General features: G+C 44.5%; 1 protein-coding gene across 2 annotated transcripts in view; it reads right to left on the bottom strand.

Annotated features, from left to right (window-relative positions):
- Window positions 1-575: 575 nt before the first annotated feature.
- sin3b (SIN3 transcription regulator family member B) overlaps window positions 576-18922 on the bottom strand; it is a 28433-nt gene continuing 10086 nt past the window's right edge. For both annotated transcript variants that reach the window (XM_080770835.1, XM_080770836.1), the window contains 9 exons: window positions 18619-18857; window positions 14020-14203; window positions 11589-12480; window positions 9572-9741; window positions 8900-9073; window positions 6879-6971; window positions 6691-6785; window positions 4863-5061; window positions 576-1986 (listed from right to left, as the gene is read on the bottom strand). In XM_080770835.1, coding sequence (XP_080626961.1) covers window positions 1750-1986; window positions 4863-5061; window positions 6691-6785; window positions 6879-6971; window positions 8900-9073; window positions 9572-9741; window positions 11589-12480; window positions 14020-14203; window positions 18619-18857 — 2283 coding nt within the window. In that variant the 3' untranslated portion in view covers window positions 576-1749. The remainder of the gene's footprint in view (window positions 1987-4862; window positions 5062-6690; window positions 6786-6878; window positions 6972-8899; window positions 9074-9571; window positions 9742-11588; window positions 12481-14019; window positions 14204-18618; window positions 18858-18922) is intronic.

Genomic DNA, 18922 nt, shown 5'->3' with positions numbered 1-18922 from the left:
TAAATCCCATCGTTTTTGTCATTTCATGTCAGTGGACAACAATGTAATGCGATAAGCAATGTATAAATTAAATTAATTTATATAACTATGGTTTTCACTGTGGTCCTTGAAGGGGTTCCAGCCTAGGTGGTCCCCAGCTATAAATGGAGTTGGTATAACCAAATGAAAACCACCGTCATAGAGTGAGGAGCTTGAATACTACAAATAGCCAGAATGTAGGATGGACTAACTTTCCAGTTTCCGCATGCACTATATAGTAGTGACTAAGCTTTTATGCATGCCATTTCAGACCCGGAGCATCTACACTTTCTAAAGCAGTTCCAATACCCCCAACCACACCCTACCAGTTCTAAGCAGTTGCCTATGTTAGCACCCCAAATCTATTTGTATATAAAAATGTGAATGAATACCTTATATTTATTTTTCACCCCATACTCATCTAGACCTGGATATTACTAAAATCAATATAACATGACTCACGAGTGGAATATAGACACACTGTTCTATAACAAAAATAACTGAAAACTGTGAAAAGGGGGGAAAAAAACAATGGTCAGGATTTAAGAAGGTCACAACTATGTTGTTTATTTCATGATAACTGATACAGGATAAATGTTATACATTCTTTTTTTTTTTTTTAAACACTGATATTTTGCTTTTATTTTCAATGCCAGTATGCAAAAAAGACAACAATCCAACGTAAAGATTTGGTGAAATCATGAACATGATTCCAGATGCTTTAGGTGATGCTTTAGAATATTAAACCAATCTTAATTGTGAGGACTTTGCATCACCCTGGTGCTAGTTTTAGATTAGCTAGGATGAAGAATGAAGAAAACAAATGACAAACAATATGAAAACATCAAGAATTGGCTGACAGCAAACACTGTAAAGAACCATGATCTTCAGATGCATCATTCAACATACTCACGTAAATGCATATATAAAATACATAATCACCATTGTATATATGCACATACTGTAATGTAATTACTACAGTTGTAGAGTCTGTACGGTGCATACAAAAAGACAAAATGAAGAGAGCACGCACACACACACACACACACACACACACACACACACACACACACACACACACACACACACACACACACACACACACACACACACACACACGCACACGCACACGCACACACACACACACACACACGCACACACACACACGCACACACACGCACACACACACACACACACCTCTCTGTATAAACACACAAACCAACCAACAGGCAAAAGGCTCTCTGGCTTTTGAAGCTAAAAACTACAATGGGCTTTAAAAAAAAGAAAAGAGACATTCACATTTCTCAAACGAACATGATTTCATAATCTCCCAACTGACCAACTGTGTGTCTGTCCATCAGTCTGATCAGCTTGCAGTGCTGATTGCCACCAGAGAAGCAAGGGTGATGGTGTAGTGCTGAGGATTGATGAATAGCTCCTGGGTGCCACATCAAACCCATCACAGCCCCAATATATCAATTAGGGCCAGGTTCACTAGAGTTCAGGCACAGCGTCTTTCTTAGCCCCCTTCCATCCCCACAGTTCTCCTTCTTACTGTGCACTCATTCACCGACAGGCCACACAGTGGCCTGGCCATGTGCAGACAACGACGGGGGTGAATGAGTGACTGCGTTGTGGAGGTGGGTAGAGAATTAGACTGTATATTATTTAGTGTAAGAATGTATTGTCCATGCATTTATCCATGTGTGTATGTCCATCTCTCTCCGTTCTCTAAGGTGAGACAGGTGGTTTGCTACTACTGTAATGAACTTGGTATCTGTTAACTGTTTGGCCTTTGATCTCAGTGGACAAACAGGTGGTCTTGCAGGGGATCATGTCCTCTTCCTCTTCGCCCATTAGCCAATCCTGGACCGAGCGCTCGGCTGACGCGGTCACGTGATTGGCCAACCATCCCTGGTGCCACTTGTCAAAGCGATCGTGCTGGTTCGCGGCCACTCTGTGTTGTGACTGTGATAAGAGGGAGAGACAAAAGAAGGTATATGATGTTTTTTAAAGAACCCCGGGTTAGCACAGTCATTACAGGAGAGGGAAACAACAGTGATGTATACGTATAACATAATGCATGCAAAACAAATAAAATGGGAACCAATACAAAACGTGACAATGTTGTTGAAACAGACAAACATGGATGGATCAGACTTTGTTTGCAGGAGGTATATGAGATTCTAATCCATTAGCCAAATATACAGCAAGATAAAATACTGGACAATAGTTTGCCAATTTGGCTAGCTAAGCATAGCCAGGGATTGAGAATTCTCCATACACAGACAGCCAATTCATCATGAACAACTAAAAGTAATATACATTCGAAAAGACCCCAGATGGGAACGGCTCCTCTAAATCCTACTTTAAATAGATGAAGCCCTTTGCACAACAAGCACATTATTTCCATCTGAAAATATTGCACATATATATATGCACACCAATATATATTATCGCTTACACACAAACTGAAAGGTTGTCGTCTGTTAATTATTTGTGGAACATTACATTTACTGGTTCGATTTCTGGCCAGCCAGACCATTTGCTGCATGCATGTCACTTCGCTACTCTCCATGTTTCCTGTCACTCTACATTGATTAGTGTTCATTGCGCAGGTAAATAGGCTCTCTATCCATCTCTACCTCCCTAGCCCCTCCTCTTTCGCTCATTGTGCTCTGCATCTCCAACTGCATCCACAACAGAATCCATAGCCTAACAACAGCAATGTCAGACAATCCACAGACAACTTGAAGTTTGTCTGTCTGAGGCAATGTCGCCGTTACTCACTGGCTGCACCAATGGCTCTGAATTTCCACACATGGAGGTCTTATCGAAGCCCTTTTTCACTTTATCAATTGTACACTGTTTATTAGTGTTTTTTGGAAACTCTATGGGCTAACGTCACTGCGCATTTGCGCCGTTGTCACGGTTACGTCCCGTTTATAGTATTCGTCATGGACACGACACCTCCAAAACCACATCTCTCGACAATTAAGCGTACGCTCAGCTTCAGCAGAAAAGGGTACATTTCATTGCAACACGCAGCCCCACAGGAGTATTAGCAACTCAACGTATAGCTCAGCCTCAACGTTAGCACTAACAGCGTGTTGTTTACAAATGGAGCAGGAGTCAGGACACGGGTGTGTGCAACGACAGGTTGCACGTGTGTGACCACTGACGGGTCGCAAGCTTGTGCGTGCGACGTGCGTTGTCACGCCGACGGGACAAATGTCGGCTATTGATGCTAATCGTGTTATGATTACTGATCTCTTGAGAATGAGCTTCCCTCTCTCACGCTCAAGGATCTGGTGTTGTGTGTGTGTGTGTGTGTGTGTGTGTGTGTGTGTGTGTGTGTGTGTGTGTGTGAGAGAGAGACAGAGAGGCAAAGACAGTGCTTTGCATGCTTCGTGGACCACTTGGGGGTCTGCAAACCACCTTCGAACGGGTAAGGACTAGTAGTTTTAATTTGCTGCTGCCGTCCCTTGGTCAGGCGACTCGTGTGAATTAATGCCATTTCTTTTTACAGAAATATATACACAATTAGCCCTTCGCTAAACCCCACCCCAAAAAGCAATTGTCCAATGCCTATCCAAATAGTTTAGAAACTGTTGCTATGCAGGACAATCTTTTGTCACCTCATAGCTGTCAGTAGGTACGTTTCCATTAAGCCTTTGTGAATATAGAAAGCGCATGTTCATTAAGTCGAAAAAAGAAAAGCGTATTGTACACCGTTTCCATCCACTGATAAATTGCGCCTCATGGGAGAAATGAAATAAGTTCATGAAATAAGCAGTAGGTGGCACTATTTTGACAGTAAAGTGAGTCCTTAAGTCCTTTATGCTGTGCAGAGGCTGTCCAGGGACATTTTTTTGTAACCAATGAGACCATCGGCTCCTCTGAATTTAATTAACTATTAAACTATAAGCAGCCTAGCCTGGTATGACTAGATTGTAGCCTAAAAATAAAGTAATTTCCTGACTTTCTATTTAAGGGACATTCAGCTTCAAGCCGAACACAGTAATAAATAATAGCCTATAATAAAGATGCGCCCCCTCACCACTCATTTTCAACATTGTACTGTGTCATTAATATACCTTTGAGCTGTTAATAAAAATAAAAAAGTCCCCTCCATTCTGTGCTTCCTAGAACTGTATGAAAATGATGTCATCAAGATGTGATTCACAATGGTAATGATTTTTTTAACTGCTAACGTGCCTATTGGACAAGGACGGGTTGGGGAGGGACTTAGCAAAGGGCTAATTGCACGCTTTGAATTCAATTGGATAATGGTCATCATTGCTGTACATAAATACTTTATGCAACACAGTCCAAACTACTGAAGGAGACAGTCTAGTCTATGAAGGTTTTCTGTTTACGTTTGAATATAAAATACCAGTTTCATTCATTGTTGCTGCTGCTTGAACTTGGTGACTCCATTTGGTGGTGGATATTCAGCCATTAAACAGCATTAATAAAGGACATTTTAAGATAGAATATGGAAAATGGCAATAAATCTGTATAGCATTGGACTTGCATGTGCATAATTAAAATATAACTTTTTTAATATTTACATTTTCATGTGTGCAATGGGCTTATGCCAGCGTTAGACAGCCTTACAAGTTCTGTCGAGCGATGGCAAAAGCACCAACCTCCATCACTGCGCATGTGCGTTGCCTTGTTTGGGCTGTGAACGATTTTACTCCTCTACCTTATATTTGGTACCATATAAAAGGTAAAATGAAAAAGCAACTTTTGAACAAGAGTTCAATAATTTTCATTGGGGCAAGGGTTGATTTTATTTTGAAAATAAAAATGAATTAAGTTTAATTCCCACCCAGTACCTTTCTGGCCTTCACCAGGGCTCCTCTGCGGTACATGTAGTCCTCAGAGTTCATGACAAACACCATCTTGTGGGTGTTGAGCTTGAAGCGACAGTCCAGGCTGCCGGCCCTCTCTACGCCCAGCTGACGGTGCCACTCTCTCCTGCAGCGCATGGCCTCAACCTGACGGACCTGCCAGCGACGGAAACGCCGTAGATTCCTGAATGAAAGCAACGATTGAGACTGTTGATCCAAACAAACTGCTTATCTACTTGTGGAAAAGAAAATATGTTTTGTATTCGATATATCCAGCATTTAGTGAATTTTACGTCATGATTGCGAAGCAATGAGCCATTACTATGTAACCCAGGCAGAACTGTCTGTCTGTGTGTCACGCTGTGACACTACCCGCCCGCCACCAGAGGGCGCAGCTGTATCACACACAAAAAACACACAGTAAAAACTTGAACTAGTAAAAATCTTAAATTAAAAAAAAAAAAAAATTGTTATTGCAATTTACGAGCTGCGTTCGCTTCCCGTGTTCGCGTATCTTGTGTACGATGATAAGAGCGCCCCTCACTTCACACGGGTGTGACATTTTAGAGAGAATGACAATTAATTGTATACTGTATCTATGCATATGTATATTGAATGGACACACACAGCATCAAATAACGCTAGTTTCCATGATCCATCTGTCCGTCTGTGCCAGTTGACGTGCTCTCTCCCGCCCGCCTCGCCCTTCTCTGGTCGAGCGGAGTGAGAAGAAAATGAACGTGCACCATGACAGGCAACGCTGAAGCCAAGCAGCGAACAACAAGTGCTAAATAATAAGCTAGCCGTGTGTGTGTGTGTGTGTGTGTGTGTGTGTGTGTGTGTGTGTGTGTGTGTGTGCTGTATGCTGTGTCGTTTACGTCAAGTGGACAGTCACAGAATAGATTTTTTGCGGCTCAGCATTGCCAAAATATTCCTATCAGCAACTGGCCCACTCTCTGTCAGGCATAAACTAAACTCAGTGGATCATGCTGAAATAATCGGATGCGAGTTGTACAGAGCCTGAGCCTCCACTTCATGTGTTCATGATTCGTTTCTGTCACATTAGTCAAATAATCACTGAGATCTAACTAGTAGATGATGGATCAGAGTCAGACTCAGAGCAGGCAGCCAGGCAACGCTGCTTGCCTGAGCCTGGGAGCAAGACATATGGAGCTCACTACACTACAGTAGGCAGAGGGACAAGACAGGCGAACATGACTGACAATGCATTACAATAGCGAAAAGGGCCATCTTCTGGCGATAGACTGTAATAGCAGTCTCTGATTAACAAAATTAAATAATGAGAACGCATGGCCACGGTAAAACCGGAAACTGCAGTGTTTTGGTTTTAAATTTAGCAAAACCGACCAACCATATATATAATTATAATTTTCTATTAAGGTGACTTGTTTGATTGACATCAAAGGGGCCTGTCAGCTCAAATCCTCTTATATGTAACGCCCCCTCAGGTAAATCTTTAAACTATTTTCACCAATGGAATATTTTTTTTTTTGCTGGGTAGATCTTATTTAGCTGGTCATTTTGAAAGTAGCCAAAAGTGTGGGCACCTGGGCACCCCTGCCTTAATGTATCATTCAAATGGCATAAGTAGATAAACAGAGACCCAAGGAGGATACAGCAGGCTAAGAAGTTAGTACCAACTTCATTTCACAGAGGAGTAATCTGTATTCCGAAGAATGACGGGCACAGCAAAAGCAGGCGAATAAGCAAACAGCAGTAGCTAAAATCTCAGTGTAGTTGAAGTTAAAAATTACACCTCACTGTCCTACATACGTGTTTAACTCTTTCTTACCTAGGCAGGAAAACGGGTTTGAAGAAGTAGCCATCTGCCTGAGCGCACAGACTGGACTCTGACCCGGCAAAATGCTCCATGTAGCTGGACAGGCACTACGGTAACAAAACAAAAACAAAAACAACAATAATTTACAGTGAAGGGAACCTTTTCTATGGTGTGTGTGTGTGTGTGTGTGTGTGTGTTACCTGTAGATCTAGTGGGTCATCTGCCTGGGCCTCCTCGGTGTCCAGGAGCTCGATGGTCAGGGTCACATGACCCTTGTTCTGGATAAACATCACCTGTTAAAGTAGATGACAACAAACGTAAACCTCAAGCAAACAACACTGGGATTTACGGCAATATGGTAAGGTTAAAAGTGTTAAAGAAGAACTTTACCCATGTTTGATATTTGTTATCTTCAATTGTTCCTCACTAAATGATCATTATAAGATGTCTCATTGGTGGGCTGTCGACAGTTCAGAAACCTACCTACCAATGACATCGATTGGGGATTGCAACACGTGACCCCATTATTAATTAATCTCTTCACGTAAATGTGGGAAAAAAAGAAACAGCCCATCGAGCCAAATAGGCTTATGCGCAACATTCGTCTACTGTGAAACATAAGAAAATATTTTCGTTTTCTATCAGTTGCGATTACTGTGGTGTAGTTCTTGGATTTAGGAAGCTCAGTGTATCCCATATAAATATTGAATGTCCGGGTGGCTAATAATTGTTCGTGTACGTGAGAGAGTGTTCATGTCCGTGTCTTGACCCTGATCTGCTGCGTGTGTGTCTGCCTCATCTTGGCTGTCTGTGCGCACTGTAGCTTCAAGATATTAGATATATTATTATATTAGATATCATAGCAGGACTCATATGGATAGGATGGAGATAGGACATCACATATGTGGTTGCGGGCCCCTCTGTAAAAGGTGTATTTTTGGGCAAGTGAACAAGTGACCTGTACTTGGGAAAGTGCAAGAGACCTTAGTGTCAACCTCTGCCTAAGACAATATGAGAGTTGTACTGAAATAACTGGACAGATAGTAGACGATGCCTTCACTAAAGTGAAAGAACTGACACCGTCAATGTTGATCAAAGGAGACAAAGACATTTCAATGGCAGAGTGTGAGATTGCAGTATTGCAAATAGGCTTCGTTTTGCGTCCCTATATGCAATAAACCCAATGAACCCATAAAACAAACCCAAAAGAAGCAGGCAGTTTCACCACTTTAGCCCCATTACATCAGCTATTTAAAAAAATAATCATGAAAGCAAGCCCAAATAAGCTAAACTACACTTCAGAAATAAGCCCAAACTAAAGCAACCAGCAACTATGAATATTAAGCTATGTTACAGGGAAAACTATCCCAAAGCGCTGCAGATAATGTTTTTGTCTGTTGCAATCTGACAGTTTTAAGTAGTCTTTAATTAGTCTGAACAAGTTTGTTTGGTCTGGAGGCACTTAACAAGTATCCACGTTAAAAAAGAAATCCATGGACACAATCATTTTGCATGGCTACATTATAAACAATAAAATCCACGTAGAAAAAGTTGCAGATTACCACGGACACCTGCGCAGACTACCGTGGACCTCCACGGGGACACCTGCGTGCCTAAGTGTTTTTCCGAGCATGTAGATCTGTGCATTTTGGCTTAAAACGGCCATATGGTCTAATGACAAATGAGAGACTTTAATTGAGCTGTGCATATACACTTTATTTAGCTCACACAAAGTATTTAATTTACTTATTTTATTTATTTTGGTGCCATTTAATTTACTTTATATACCTGTACATGTTTGACCTCAGTCATGGTTAAGGCAGGACATTGAGAGAGTGATGGGGGATGAAGGAGGAAGAGAGAGATGAAAGGGCAGACTAATATATCTACCGTAAAGCAGCGTTCCCCGTCGCTAGGCAACGCTCAGCTTGGTGTATTTGACTGGACCAAGATGGCCACTGCATAGACTTCTGTAATGGCCTCCATCTTTAGCGTTTTTCTTGGAATTGAGGCTCAAATTGAGGTGATTGAACAGAACGTTGATGTTAGGAGCTTATTAAGAAATGGGCGCCATGTCGCGGTAACGCAGTTACAATATTCTGATGAAAGTGAAAAGTAACGATCGGCAGATCAATTTTACTTCCGGTTCGTTTCAGTCGCTACCCCCCAGTGCCAAAGTAAAATGGTGGGGGAAACAGGACAGACTTTGCATGCTGCTCACCTTGAAGCAGTTCTCCTCAGCCATGACCCTCTCTCCTTTCCACTGGTAGCTGGTCTCCCAGGCCGCCCTGACGCACTGAGAGGACAGGTTGCCCCCCGCTGCCCCCCTCTTCCTCTCAGCCAGGTACAGGTCAGCCACCTGTAGGCACACCTCGTCACTGACCAGGTGCTGCAGCTACAGAGAGATCAGGGGAAAAGGTCGGAGACAGCGAGGGAGACGAGGAGATAAATTAGTAAACAGAGTTTTACATGTTTGAAGGGAAAGTGAACCCAAGACTAGATTCTACAAAATGTTCTAAATCCTGACAGTTTTCTGAAAAACGTATGAGTGGTGCTCAAACTTTTTCATGTCAAGGACCCCCGAATTATCTGTATTTGGCCGCAGAGCGCAGATGCCCATCTGAAAATATTTTGTTCCAGGGACACTCCCCAAGAAGCAAATATCTGAGTTAAAAACATTCCCTGTGAAAGAATATATACCGTATTCAAAGACTTGCACACATTTCAAGAATTTTCTAAAATAGCAGATCTACAAGCTCGTAGTGCGGCACCGAGCTTGTATATCTGCTATTTTTCCATGGCTAAAGTATAAACAAAATGGTTCAAAAGCTAAGGTGACACAGATGCGTTCCAGGTCTTAATGGGTTTTAATGGGTTGTTATGATGAACTGACCTGTCGAATGATGTTGTGGATGAGCTTGTCGATAGTGAAGCCTATGTAGGCATGGATGGTGAACATCTCTCGCAGGGTGTCTTCGTACTGTGTGGACTCCAGGTTACCGTCCAGCAGGCTGCGCACCATGTCTAGGAAGGCTGGGTAGTATTCTTCTAGCTCCACCTCGCCTGTAGAGGGGAAAACAACATTCACTTTGATTTCCTGTCTTTACTCTTTGCACATCATCATTATCACCGGTCTATTCTACTCAAAGAAAGAAAGAAAGTTTACCCAGGGTAACTGGACTAAGCTCAAGAACTTGTTTACAGCCAGGCCCTGCTCATAGAACATTTCATGGTAGGGGTTCAATGCCTTGTTCAAGGGCACTTCAGCGGTGGAAATTTCAATGTGCCGGTCCGGGGATACGAACTAGCAACCTTCCGATATCAATACCGTTCGGCCACCGCTGCCCTCAAGTCCCCAGAATGGCTGTGCAACCTTGAAGCCACCAACGGTACTGGTCAAAACTGGAACTGCATGCGGGCTGGGCCCAGGTTAAATGTATGAATGAATTGTGACGTAGAGGTACCACAAGAACAGTGCGAGGGGTACTATCATAGGAGCCAACCTATCTATCTATCTATCTCCTGCCGACAAGCTCTCTTGCTGTCGATATCGCATTCCGACAGGTCAGAGCCCGTTGATGAAGAAACGAGCAAGTTCGGTCTGTTGCCGACCTCGGGAGCAGTCGCTATCTGGTGTTGTAGTGATGAGTGGGGTAAATACTCCACTGTAGAGTGGATCTCTATCTAGTCTGCTCGTCATGTTTCAGCCTTGGCTGACTACTGGTGTAGTGTGAACTAAATACCATATTCTCAATCTCAACTCTCAATATACCAATCGATCAACTCCAAAGCAAAGCTAGCAAAAAAAAATGCTACCAGTATGTGTGTTTTGTTTGTTGCGGGATCCAGAGGGTTGGCGATTCTGTGAGTGAAATAAGCGACCAGGTTTATGAAAACAAGCCCAAAAGAAGCAACCAGTTTCACCACAATTACATCAGGTATCTTCAAAAAGAACCGTGAAAGCAAGCCCAAATAAGCAACTACACTTCAGAAACAAGCCCAAACTAAAGCAACACTATGAATATTTAACAGGAAAACTAGCCCAAGGTCGCTTATAATATGCAGAACTGGCAACACTGCAAACCAGCGCTGCAGGCTACTTTGCATGGGCAAAAATAATGTTTCATCGGCCGACTGGTATGTACTGATTAAAAATGCTAGTCTGTTGCAATCTGACTGATTGTTTATACTTCATTTAGGTGCACCAGCACATCATTTAGGTGTACCCAAAGATTTTGACAATAATACCTTTTATTTCAGAATGGCATCATTTAACCATAATGCTGCGTTCACACAGCAGATGCAAGGATACAGTCTACCAATCATTGTTAACACTTTGAGGGTTTGAATTATTTAATATATGGTTCCACCACGCTTAATACGCTAAACCCGCCATTTGTTTAATGTGTTTAATGTGTTTAATTCGTCGTTTTTAATAATTAAAAAGAGCAGATTTGTCGCGGACCTGGTGACGAGGCCGTCGCGTTATGATGACAAAACCGGAAAGCAAGCCTTGCTCTGGGCTGCTAGGGCTTCTGGAAAAATGAGCTCAATGCAAGTGAACGAGCGGTTTGTTTGAACTACAACATGCTGTGGAGGCTGTTGCTGTTTCGCATTGTAATGGCGGACTATTTTCCGGATTTTCGCCGATCAAAGCTGCAAATACTTCGGCGTATGCTCCAAAGGTAATAGATCGATCCCCGCAGAGTTGGATATTGGATTAAATAGCGGGGAACACGGGTTACGCAGTAACGACATGAAGATGCAAAGATGCATCCAACGTTTGTAGCTGCTGCAAAAGCTACAAAAACGTTGAGCTGGATTAAACTTCAGATACAAAGTCACAAAGCTACAAATACGCTGTGTCGCTTTGCACCTTTGTATCATTTGCATCTGCCCGTGTAACCTACTAGGCTGTTTGAGGCGCAGCTCCATGGCCAGGTCACAGGCCTTGTCCCTCCGTCCCTCTGCCAGCAGCAGCCTCTCCCGGCTCTGCTCCGCCCGGTGCTCGAGCAGCTGCCGCTCCGCCTGCCGGTACACCCGCAGTAGCCGCGAGCAGAGCGTCTGGTGCAGGCGCAGGAAGAAATACCAGTTGTTGTTTACAAAGAACAGGTTATAGACGCCGTCTAGCTCCTTCTGGTGCTCGGCCTCGGGGTCGCGCAGGTCCACCTTCTCCCCGGCTGCCACCGAGCTCATCTCCATAGGGGTGGGGGTGGTCGCTGGAGCAGCTGCCGCCACCGCCGGGGAGGGCCCAGCCTGTACGACGGTGGTGCTGCTGGAGGTGGTGGAGGCTTCCGTGTCTGCAGGCTGAGGAGGGCTGCAGCGTCTCCGTCTGGACTCGCCGTTCAGCTGCTGCTGCTGCGGCTGGGGTTGGGGCTGAGACTGGGCCTGGGGTTGTTGGGATTGAGACTGACCACCTGTGGATACCCCTGCTCCCGCCGTGTTATTAGAATTACTACTTCCACCCCCCGATGAAGACGATGCCGCGCCTCCTCCTCGCTCTCCCCCGTCCTCAGGGTCGACCTCCTCGTCCGTCCACTCCTCGGTGTCGCTGAGCTCACCGCGGCGAGCGAAGAACAGGTCAGGGACAAAGTGCTGGATGATACGTTTTATGTGGTCCTTGTCGTCTTTGTGGATGGCAGGCTGCCGCTTGACGTGGTAGATGATGAGAGACGCGGCGTCCTCCAGGATCTGCTTGTCCTCGTACGTGAACACCATGTGAGGCTCTGTGGCGGAGCCCGTGCTGGAGCCGTTGCGGCCCTGCTGGCCCACACCCGCCTCCTCTGTGCTTTGCTCCTGCCGCTGGGATAGAAGGGGGGGGGGGGGGGGGGGGGTTGCAAAATGGTTGACATTGACAGTTTAATTCATTTATTAGTTTTGAATGGGATTCATTCACATTAAGAACAGACATGCAATTGGTTCTGCCCAGCAGCAAAGAAACTAGGTCAAACCGGAACATCCAGACCCCCAGGAACGCGCCCAGGGGGCCGGGCCGGTTCGCAGGGGGTCCCTCTGTCTACTGTACCGTACACCCGAAATCATCATATATACAGTTAATATGTGTGTGTATGTTAGGCTGCGCAACAGTTACACTTGTTGTGAAAACCAACCAAACGCTATTTTCGTGCTCGGACAGACGCAGCCAGCCAGCCAGGGACGGACCCAGGGACACACAAAGCTCCGTAATGGAGTGGTTGTACCACTCAAAAATAAACCTGCAGAATATTTCTACTACTACTAGATCAAAACACAGGTAATGAAAAGTACAAAGACATAATAATGCTGAAAATTATGCTAATTTACAACATCTTCTGATTGTCTTAGTGGCTAAGAGTGGCTGTTATAGCAGGTGTTGTGTAAAGGACTAAAGGTGCATGTATACCGTGTGATCTTGGCTGTTGTATACCTTCAGTACACTATGTCAGTGTCACACATGAAAAGGGTAGTAAACGTGTTATGCTCCTCGACAGACTGTGCATGTTAAATTGAGTCTACCTGCCACATTGTGTGACGTGACTATGACCTACTTCAGTCAACGTATGCTGAGGCAAAACAAAACAAAACCAAGGGAAATGTGGACCCTGTCCTGGCTTGCCAGAAGAGGCATGGGTTGGCAATTCTCTAAAGGGAGCTGATAATATCTCAATGTCATTTTTCACAAATTCACAAATGAGTGGTGGTTTTCAACGTGGGGGCCATGAAATTAAACAAGGTTGACAAACTGGACCCTTAAAAGGACATGTCACCACTGGAAGAAGCTGCAGTGACTCAATGTTAATAGTATTCGTAGTAGATAATAGTAGCACAATTTCAAATTTGCACCCTATGGCCAGAAAAATAATGAAGTCTGTGTGTTTCACTAGGGTTTGACTGGATTGCTGAATTCATACAATGATCACAATGCTTTATTAGTTCACTCCCCCTCCTTGTGGAAAGGGGGAGGCTGTGTGGAGGTGTGACTATTAGTCCAGGAAGGAAGTAAATGACATGGCATGGAACATGGCGTCATGACTAAAATATCTAAAACCACATATTACTTGTGTCCTAAAAAACATTAAAATTCTGGTTGCTGAACGGTTTGGTATTGACCATTGTAGCACCAATGCAGCCACAATATTGGACACAGACAGAACTCCATCGTAGCCTACGAGTGTGTTTCGACTTGTGTGTGGCCGTCCCTGACCCGATCACACTGCACTATCCAAGACGCTTACATTTAACAGAACAGTTTAACAGTCAACATGGACATTTTGTCTGGGACAACACCCAGACAAGACTGCCAATATTGTACAGTGCAACATCCATGTAAGAGGCCACATGTTCTCACATTTGAATATTTACCTCATCATAGACACTCTCAATCTCATTGAGAAGGCTCTTGGAGCGCAGGGCCTTCATGTCATTCTGTTTGAAGTTCACCCCCTGGTGATCCAGGGACTTGAGGTAGGCCTTCTCATACTGCTCCCTCCAGATTTTATTGAAACCCTGCTGGGCTTCCCTCCACTCCTCCTCCTTGGCTTTCAACCTGTATAAGAGAGGGAGGGGGGGGGGGGGGGCAAGCGTTAGTCCGACATGCCGTTAGTCCAACATACGTGGCTGGTTAAGACTCACCGTGGCTTCCACGTGCCGTTAGGGTTAGAGGTAGGGTAGGGTTAAAACTAATTTAGCGCCATCTAGCGTTAACATGCTGTCACTGCCGATATGCCACCTGTCTGCTCCCATTCTACAGAGCTCGTTTCCCTTCGGGGTTAAACGGGAAGGTGGTGGCCTCCGGAAGGAGATAAACACCACTCGCATCAGCTCACAGCCTTTAGCTAACAGTACAACCAGCTACATTTTCTCAGCGATGCAGTACAAACTCACAAATATATATATTTTTAAATGACAGCGCTTTCAAATATGGAGTAAATGGTCGTCTACGCTTATACGCATAGCTGGCATGAATAGGTCCCATTAGCCTAGCTACGTTTATAAACGTAGATGGCACTTAAATAATTAATAACAAAAGGGACTTCATCAGGTCTTCATCAGGGCCCTGATGACGACCGTTACCGGTCGAAACATGTTGGTTGAATAAAGTCTTTTCCCTTTTTTAACTCCTGGATCTCCCCTTTTTATATCTGTTGTTTTATCCCGATGAATCCAGGAGCACCTTGTTAATATTTTAACATTATTGATGTATACGTCTTCAGTGAGCACCTGGTTGTTTCTTTGTCTTAGGGTTAGTAACATCGGATTATTGGGATGTCGGACTAACGCTACGCACCCCAAGAGGAGGATATCCGGGATGTAGATATTTCACACTCATCAAAGTACAAGGCATGCAGCATGACTGGGAGAATTTAATCTGTTGTGTCTGCTGGAGTGAGTGAGAGTGTATTGATCCTCTGCAAACTTTCTATAGATACGTTTGAATGAACAAAATATATATTTTGTTTCTTCAAGGGGGTGGGGGGTATGTAACGGTTCACCCTATTCACGGTTTAATACGATACAGAGGTGTCACGATCTTTTGTGCCGTACTGTTCAACAAATGTCATTGATTTAATTGCTTTTATGCCTTCATTGATAGGACAGTAGACCGACAGGAAATGGGGAGAGAGATGGGGAGTGACATGCAGCAAAGGTCGTCGGAATGAGGATTTGAACCCGAGACACGCTGTGAGGCTGGCATTGCAGCCTAGGGTGGCCGGACCACCACGCTGGTTCATAAAGCCTGTGTTTTGCACTACAGATCACCACAACACTGTGGGGATTTGTTTTACCCTGTTTGGCTGCCTAAATGTTGCAGGGAACCTGAAGCATGTGTGTTGCACCTTGTTTGACACACTGTGGTGATGTCAGCTGATGTAACCTAGACTCGTATCGAATATGCGACATACCATTTTCTTTTTAAGCACCAGTCTCTCGCCATCACCCACATAATTCACAGGGAACGCCAGACCTGTTTCTGCTCTCTCGATCTATGGCATTGTTAGCATAGCACACCTCTCAGCATGTCTTACTGTAGTAACGTGTATTTCTGGGGGTGGGAGGGGCAGACAGTATGTTGCAACATGCAAGTTGTTAACCCATTTAGAACTGAGGCCAATTCAGAAAACGCCTTTTCAATTTCTGAAAAACTGCTGCTATATACAGTTCATAGCAACAACAACCCCAGAAGGGGTTTCTGGATTGAAAGTTAGAGTTACGTATAGGGGACGGGGTTCCTAGTCTAAATGGGTTAAAACACAAACAAATGTTTCATGTGTACCGCTGGGATAGGACAGATAGATCTATCCAGCTGCATGTTCTCACACACCGTTACCCACATGGAGTGTTACCAATCACAGTGCTGCTCTCAGCTCTTGTAAGTCTTGTCACGGTAACAACTTGCTGAAGATGAAGTGTACACAGCCACCACAAATGGTTTTGATTCAGACTATGAGACTTCTCCCTAGCTCATTTTGGCTTGACTTTTTAATTTAATTCTCAGTGGTAACATTCTTCTTGTTAACTCATTTTCTGCCCCTAGTGTTATCATGCTGTTACTGCCCCATGGGCCACCCAACCAGGCCCACTGTACGGAGCTTGTTGTCCTTCCGGGTTAAACAGGAAGGTGGGGGCCCCCCGGAAGGGGTACAACAGAACACAGCCCACAGCCTTTAGCTAACAGTACAAGCGATACGATACAAACTCACAAATGATTTACCATCGTCAGGTGTGCGCCGCTCACCTTGGACAGCTCTCGAACCTTTGGAGATACGACGCTTGGAAAATCGGGTTATAATGGAGGCTCAACGGAGCTGGATTTAAAAATCGCATCGCTGCTGTGTCGGAGGAGGTCTATACTAGCCGGAGTAATGCTAAAAGGTAAACAAACGGTCGACACTTTCATATATCGATGAAACGGTTGTCTACGTTTATAAGCGTAGATGGCAATAAGCATAGATGGCAATAAAAGACTCCTGCACAGGAACTCCACCTACTGTATGTCCTTACATTACAAAGGGGGCGTCAATTCTCTCCAGGAGGGGAGGCGGGTACTGCGAGGGGGTACTTTATTTTAATGGAAACGGTAGATATTTTGATGAAGTGTGGTGTGGTGCTAAAGCTGACCCGACTTAACTCCTCCTGCTCCCATCTGGTCCCTCTCGGACAGAGACGATGTACTCCGAGCCATTTCTGATCGGAGAGATATGCGGCCATATGCGGCCGCGAGAAGCGGGATCAATGTGATACTGATGACATTACGTATTGAAGTTCTGCCACGGTGCAAATGTAAACACAACCTAACAAGACTACAACTCAAAATTATTATGGAGATATCATCATTTTTATCCCGCTGCTTCCGGTCTATCGTTTCTGCTTTTGAAAGCCCAGATCCAGGCAGGAGGAGGGAACTTGTGAACTCAATACTGCCGCAATCTGGCGGAGTCAGGTTAGAATCGACTCCAATTCGACTAGATAAATCCAGACTCGGAGACGGCCAGGTAACGGTAACACACTAGGCTGTGTTTTACCACTTTACATCAGCTGTTTGAAAATAGCTGATCTATAAGCTTACAGAGACACGTGAGGATGTAGATCTTGTAGCCCAAAATATTTTCAGATGGAGGTCCGTGGACAATTGCATATCAATCTGGGGGTCCTTGACGTGAAAGAATTTGGCAACCACTGGTTTAAACATTATGAAATAAGCAACTAGGAAGCGAGCCCAAAAAAAACACAGCCAGCAACTACCAATGTTTACAAGAGACCAAACAAGCCCAATGTCGCTTATAATAAGCATACATGGCAACACTGGCTGTGACGCCTGAATCTCTGCATGGGAATTACATGGTGCTTGTTAAGTGATTTGAATCACCTGTGTGGAGGAAGTGAAGCCCACATTAACACACCCCCTTTTCAGAAAAGGGGCTGTGTTTTTCCCAAGCCCCCAGGGAGGCTCTCCAACGTTGAAGCGCTCGGCCCTACTGGTAAGAGCGGGGACTGCAGGCGGACCCATGGATTTATGACGAGGAAACTCTGTGCAGCTGCCGTTTAACATTGAGTGCTCGTTTGCACTTCCACATTTTGAGGAAATCGAGATAAACAAAGCGGTAGTAGACCGTTCTTCCGGGTGCTTCAAAACGCCACTGAGCAACTTCCATCGACATGAGCAGCGGGGGGGGCGGGGCTGTCGCTCCGGTTCGGTCTCTATCCTTTTAATACTCTATGGTTTTTCCACAGTAAGCTTCTTGGGAAACCGGTGTATACGGAGGATGCTAAGGATGGCATTGGCATTGCAGAGGAAGAGTAGCAGTGGTTGAGTGAGCTCCCCATTTGTACAAACACACTGTCCTATTGTTTATATATTTTTATTTAAATCCCTGTTCTTAGTTCTTAGTGCAGAGCCAATAGATTACTTGTGAATTAAAGCAAAATATATTGCTTTTTATATTTATTGATTCAGAATGGTCTCGCAGATATACACCGTCTATCTCGACGCTAGGTAACGCTTGGCTAACCTGTGGTCCGTCAATGAAGTGATTCCCCACCTTACGCCACCATTACAAAAAAGCGTTAAAGATGCTTTTTTTCTAGATTGAGGATCAGATTGTGGTGTTTGAACAGAACGTTGATGTTAGGGGCTCATTACTAAATCCTTGCTACCTCGCGTTTACAATATTAACGCTTCTGATTACTTTTACACTCGTCAGATTAACTTGAGCCTATTATTTTGGGGTGAATTTTGGAGTCTTAAAAAAAAGATGTGCTGCATCCGACAGCACTTAAGTTGCAGCGCCCGAGTCAATGGTGGCAGCAATGCTTTGCCCATACAAAAAAGATATTGAAAAGAACGGTGAAGCCAACAGAGGAACTGAAATGCCAATCTTGACACCTTGTCATAAGAGGTGGGTTCCCTTCTTTGAGCATTTGTTAAAAAAAGAATGAAAAACAATAAAAAGGTAAGCTCACCTTTTTAGCACCACAGGCACAGCGGTGGCGGGACTCCTCTTCAGCCCCTCGATGATCTCCGGGGCCTTGTCACCATAGATACGGTAAACAGCGCGTCGCTGGATGACCTCCGATGTGCCGCCCAAACAGTCATCCAATCGGAAACGGTCCTGATCCTCCGGAGAAAGGCGGGAAAGTTTCTTCTGGACGCTCTCGAGAACCCGGATGGTTGCCAGGTTGGTTTCCAAGACAACGTCCAGCTAGGGAGAGAAATCGTGGACACAGAGGCATAAAGATCAATTATATTGAAAACAGAAAGATAAAA

The sequence above is a fragment of the Protomyctophum bolini genome (assembly GCF_963924005.1).
Source record: "Protomyctophum bolini genome assembly, chromosome: 8".
Lineage (NCBI taxonomy): Eukaryota > Metazoa > Chordata > Actinopteri > Myctophiformes > Myctophidae > Protomyctophum > Protomyctophum bolini.
This window is presented reverse-complemented; position numbering and strand designations above follow the sequence as displayed.